At 51.0% G+C, this 6000-nt stretch overlaps 1 protein-coding gene across 2 annotated transcripts in view; it reads left to right on the top strand.

Moving 5' to 3' along the window:
- The first annotated feature begins 3430 nt into the window (after positions 1–3430).
- The window catches only part of STYX (serine/threonine/tyrosine interacting protein), a 984080-nt gene continuing 981510 nt past the window's right edge, over positions 3431–6000 (top strand). The window contains exon 1 of one of the 2 annotated variants that reach the window (XM_069637582.1): positions 3431–3736. In XM_069637582.1, coding sequence (XP_069493683.1) covers positions 3680–3736 — 57 coding nt within the window. In that variant the 5' untranslated portion in view covers positions 3431–3679. The remainder of the gene's footprint in view (positions 3737–6000) is intronic. The other variant, XM_069637583.1, reaches the window with a different exon arrangement.

Genomic DNA, 6000 nt, shown 5'->3' with positions numbered 1-6000 from the left:
TGGAAAGATGGTAGGGGCGGAAGGGTCCCGGAGCAGGCTCGCCCTGGTTAAGGCGGAGCAAGTTGAAAGGTGGCAGGGGCAGAGGTGTCCCAGAGCTGGCCCACCCTGGTTAAGGTGGAGCAAGAAGGAAAGGTGGTAGGGGCAGAAATGTCCCAGAGCAGGCACGCCCTGGTTAAGGCGGAGCGAGTTGGAAAGGCGGCGGGGGCAGAGGTGTCCCAGAGCTGGCCCACCTTGGTAAGGTGGAGCAAAGGGGGAAAGGTGGGAGGGACAGAAGTGTCCCAGAGCAGGCCCGCCCTGGTTAAGGCGGAGCAAGTTGGAAAGGTGGCAGGGGCAGAGGTGTCCCAGAGCTGGCCCACCCTGGTTAAGGTGGAGCAAGATGGAAAGGTGGTAGGGGCAGAAGCGTCCCTGAGCAGGCATGGCCGGAAGACATCAAAAGTTGGGGAGATGGTCTTCAGGATGTTACAAACGATATATCAGGCACGCAAAATATAAGTTAACCATGCCGTTCCCTCCTTTTGTCATTTCACAGCAGCACAAGGAAGGAGGAAACGTATTGTGTAGGTAGTGGGGCGCGCATGCAGCTCAAAGGCTAAGGCGAGATGGACTCAGCAGCAGGAGGCGCTGACGGCCGGCGAGTCAAGAGGGAGTGGCACGGGGTGCCAGGGATGAAGTTGGCTCACCTAGAGGGGCAGCTAGGGAAATTGCTGAGTAGGCGGCAGAAGCCGGAGGGTTGGTAATACTCTTGGGAGGGAACGACCTGACCAGCCTGGGGAGAGGTGTCCAGCTGAGGGACATTACGAACTCATTGCAGGAAATAGCAGCACAGTTGGGCGAAACTGAAATTAGAGGGTCGGAAGGGATTCCCCCGGCGCAAGGGAAGGGGGCAGAGAGCCAGGCAGCAGTTGAGAAGGGAAGAAGGAAGCTGAGCGGGGCCGTTGCAAAACGACAAGGGCAGGGGTTTCCATCAGAATAGGCATGGCTTTAGTGATGGGAAAACACCCGAGTACTTCCTATCGGTCGGTGGAAAACTTGTCCACGAACGAAACGGAGCTCTTTTTCGGGGACATCTCTACCAAATTACTGGAAGGGGAGAAGGAGACAGGAAGAAGGGGAGCCACAGTGGGCGAGAACCCACTCAGTGGCGTGGCGGTGTTTGGGCAACCAAGCACAAATGATAGACTCCGGACGAGCCAGAAGGAAACGGAATGGGTCTTCGCTCTTCCGGACCAGCGCCTCTTGGGGGCCTAAACGGCGGGGGCGTCTGGTAGGGACAAATAAGGCTCAGCTTCCCCCAAAAACAAACGGCGCTCTCCCCACCCACGGACACCTGCACGGGCAGGATTGGAACAGGTACAATGGGTCGGGGGAGTTGGGGGCCTACTATACCAAGTATAGGGGGAAGCAAAGGAAATCCGGCAAGCAAGCGCCACACGGACAGAATGAAGTTCACAAATGTGTACAAATAATTCTGTTGTCATGGAAATAAAACTGCGGCCAAGATTGCCATTTGAAATTCTGTGTCATGCCAATTTGTGGGGATAAGGTTTAAGGCATTGGGGTGCATGCGCAAAGAATAATTGGCAGGAAAGGCAAATGTACGGCTGCAGGGGTTATGGAGCTGACGACGGAAAAATCAGCTCAAAATGGAGGAGGCAGCAGGTTAACCCCTGCGGTGTCATGCCGCCAGGACCTGGAACCATCCCCTGGGGGTCAAAAGGCGAGGGGCGGAAAGGCGCCAAAGGCCTAATGGCCCAAAAGCCCGCGAAGGGCAGAACAAAAGAAAATGGGCGGGGACATCAGGATTTAAGCAGGCGGGACCGGGGTGCCAGGCATCTCGCTCCTGCACTGGGACCCGGTCGCCGCCTCGCAGATGGAAGAAATTTCGTTTTCCACCCACCCACCCACGAAATACAAGCAAAAGAGCAAGAGACCTGGGGTGTTGCTGTCGCAGGACACCCAGGCCAGGATTTGACAAGTTGGCGGTGTTTGGGCAACCAAGCACAAATGATAGACTCCGGACGAGCCAGAAGGAAACGGAATGGGTCTTCGCTCTTCCGGACCAGCGCCTCTTGGGGGCCTAAACGGCGGGGGCGTCTGGTAGGGACAAATAAGGCTCAGCTTCCCCCAAAAACAAACGGCGCTCTCCCCACCCACGGACACCTGCACGGGCAGGATTGGAACAGGTACAATGGGTCGGGGGAGTTGGGGGCCTACTATACCAAGTATAGGGGGAAGCAAAGGAAATCCGGCAAGCAAGCGCCACACGGACAGAATGAAGTTCACAAATGTGTACAAATAATTCTGTTGTCATGGAAATAAAACTGCGGCCAAGATTGCCATTTGAAATTCTGTGTCATGCCAATTTGTGGGGATAAGGTTTAAGGCATTGGGGTGCATGCGCAAAGAATAATTGGCAGGAAAGGCAAATGTACGGCTGGAGGGGTTATCCCGGCGGTAACCCCGCCTCCCTAAACACGTGGGTCGCAGCCCACTTATTGACTGCAATAAACAGAGTACTGTTCCTCTAAATAAACAACAACAACAAAGAAGGATATTACACCAACACTGCTCACAACTCACGGTCAACTCACGTTTCACCCTCAAATGAAAAATGTCCACATGCAAATAACTGCTATCCTGTGTGTTCTCAACAATCTGTCCAACGTTCTACATGAACCTTAGCGACTGCAAATAACCAAATGCAAAAGTATAAATATCACCATGAAAATATGTCTCACAGTACTCATTCATGATACTTGCACACACTATCACATAAATGCACAGCCTTGAGAAAGACCCTAGGTCGAAACAGGTGTTGCCACTCTTGACATGCAAATGGCATATGCTATATATGCAACTGTAGACAATCTTGGCTGCCTAACCTGGCCAACTATAGTGATCCGACCAATGCACCATTAAAATCGTCCAACCACAATCTTATAACTGTGTCCAGCAGTTATTGTAGATCCAACCCATGGTATTACTACCACTTGGCAACCGCCATATTCAGCGCCATTGTAACCGAAATTCCAAACCCAATTCTCCACTTAAATGTCATTTCAGCCTTACATATTTATTTATTTTAACAATGCAGATTGCTTTAAAAAAAAGAATATAGCTCTGTTAAAAAAATAACGGATTTTGTGTCTCTCCCCTGCACATGTACTAAATCTATGAAAGGGGTGTGTTAAGAGGCGGGGCTTCTCAAATGTGGGTGGTGGGGCTTCAAGTCTGGTTTGTGCTTCAAACAAAGGTGTCCACCCAACAGTCCATGGCCAGTGCCAAATAACTTTGTTAATTAGTGCCCCTTGTCGGCTGGGGCGGCTCCTGAATGGTAGACGTCCCAATTAGCTCGTACACGGACGGTCACTGATATGTAGGTGTCAGGCGCGAGGGTACTAAAGCTCTTGAAATCGCAAAGTGTGGTCTAATCATACCACACGTTCCTCCAGCCCTGTAACTGTGACACTCTTACTCCGGAAGCACAAAGACCTGAAGCCGGGAGCGCGCAGCCGCGCGTGTCCGTCCGTTAAATAGGAACAGCATGGCGGCTGAATTAGAAGTACTGGCAGCTTTAGTGCTGGATCACAAGAAACTGTCATCTGTTATACCGAAATAACCAGCTGGCTGGCCGAAGTCGCCTTCCCTCCCAATTGTTCACGCCAGTCACGGCTAGAATATGGATGACGTGAAGCTGGAGTTTCCTCCGCTGCCGCGTTTTAAAGAGGACTCAGAGGTAAATAGCTGCAGGGGTACAAACTAATAAGATGTGCTGCGGTGTGCAAGTACTGGTTCGTATTGTGAGTAACCTGAACCCGTTGGCACGATGGTCTGCTATGACACACCAGAGCACCCTTATCCAAGACCGTCAGTCATGCGATACACTAGCTTGTAGGCACATGGTGTTCTCTGAGAGCTCTATCCACAGCTGTGTGCGAGTGTGTGGGGTCCCGAACTTCTGAGGCGTGGCGACAGTTTCCCTGGGCAATGAGATGTATTTCGAGTACTTGTTAAGTAGCCCAGACTTTAAGACACTGGTTCGCAATGACCGCAACCTCCGAGATGCGCTGTGCTGGGTAGTACTGACTTGCCAGCATTGCTATGGTTTGTGAGTACCAATCACCCCCACGCATCTATGTGTACTGACAATACCTGTGATCAGCAATTACCGAGTTTTGTAGTGAGTAACTGATAATGTGTGGTGAAGTTAAGCAACGGGGACAATAATCCTTTTCCCTACTGTTCTCATAAGTCTTGTGTTTGGAACACATTACAAGACTGTTTTGTGTGAAATGTATTGCCGCTAAGGAAAAAAGATCCAAGTGCCTCATACTGTCCCAATATTGTCTCTGCTCCCTTGGTTTTTACACAAGGCCCAGAGGGTATAAGGTAAGCAAAAAAGGGGATTGGCGATGGCGCGGGGGGGGGGGGGAGGGTAGGGGCAATAAACGTTAATTTTCATACGATTTCCCGAAATAAGTCTATAGAGGAATTAATTTTCCAAGGAGATCTAGGTACTTTACCTCTGTCAGTTGACACTGTTGGTGCTCACTGAGCCGTTGGCTGATCAGCCACAACTTTTTTGCATCTTGCAGGATTGAGTTCTTCTTGCCTGAATGCCCCCCATCCCCCACATTTATTTTTAAACTGATGACGGGAATACGCTTTTGTTGTTTCTGATTACTCGGAGTGAATGGGCAAGTGGGGCGGTGCCTCTACAGCTGATGTACATTCTTTTAATTCAATGCCCATATGAACGGACATTCACTTGGTCTTTACTTCATTAGGAAAACTGTGAAAACATTTGTGAGGAACCTAAAGAACAGTCAGGCTATTTGAGTAATATCACTTTGTGAATGATTACCCTCAAAGGCGGCTATGGTTACTGTCCAAAATAATCAGAGAATTAAGGATCTTGTTATTGTGGAGCAATGTGGCCTCCAACTTAAGTTTCACTGTCCTTGGTAGACGTAAGGTGGAACCTTTTGAGTGTGCCCCTGAAGGAGATGGATCAAATAACCTGCCAAACAAAGAAGATGGCTAAAAAAGACGAAGAAGAAACCAAGCCAAGTGTCTAAATCATCAAGGACATTTTAATGCAAGGTTGTCTTTTCCTATGGCAGAGGAAGCAAGTCTACCAGAGCCTTGTGATGGGCACATTTTGGCTACATCAGTGGATGTGCAAGAACAGTTATGTAATCCTATAGTAGTAGCACATTAATATAAGAAGACAATGGTGGTCATTCCGAGTGTGGCGCAAATAATCTGGTGTTACCGTGATGGCGGTGGTACCGGTTCCACCACTGTGGGTGCCAGAAACAAGGAAGGAATCCGCCTGGTCGCCGTGCATCCCCCCTATCTGCGGAACCGGTGCTACCGGCATCACGGTAACACTGGTAGAGACGAATGTACCGCCACCAATGTTGGCGCTGCCTCTGCTGCATGTACGCCGGACGTAGCGACACCTGAGCACGGAGCCGGAAACGCTGCATCTGGAAATAACGTGATTGCTGGAACCGGAAAGAGCCCGGCGGCCATTACAAAAATCACATTCCACTGCGTCTCCCTGTGACTGAAGCCATCCAGCCTTTCTGACAGCCAGAACCTATCTAGAGACATGTCATCCAGGATTCCCCAAACCCGCCAGCGAAAACCACGCTTGAGGCCGAGCTGTACAAGCTGGTCGACCACATTGTTAACAATGCTGAGGAGCAGCGGACCAGCGCCGCAGCATGCTGTGGGGGTGACCGCACGCATCTGCGCCTGAGGGTGTGCAACCTTCTTGCTGCACTGCAGGCACTGCACAGCGACAGGCGGTGGACCACCGTCACCCATCAAGCTGCTGCGCTGGCAGGAGAAGTACAGCCGTGTGCTGCATTTGGAGGGCATTGAGGGAGACGGTGCATTGGAGGCGGGATCTGGGACACCTGTTGAGGCTGGTGAGTACACAAACTGCACAATTATCAAGCTCCCACCTGCCCACCCTGCCCCCATACCATC

The sequence above is a fragment of the Ambystoma mexicanum genome, chromosome 14 (genome assembly GCF_040938575.1).
Source record: "Ambystoma mexicanum isolate Mex_15411 chromosome 14, UKY_AmexF1_1, whole genome shotgun sequence".
NCBI lineage: Eukaryota > Metazoa > Chordata > Amphibia > Caudata > Ambystomatidae > Ambystoma > Ambystoma mexicanum.
This window is presented reverse-complemented; position numbering and strand designations above follow the sequence as displayed.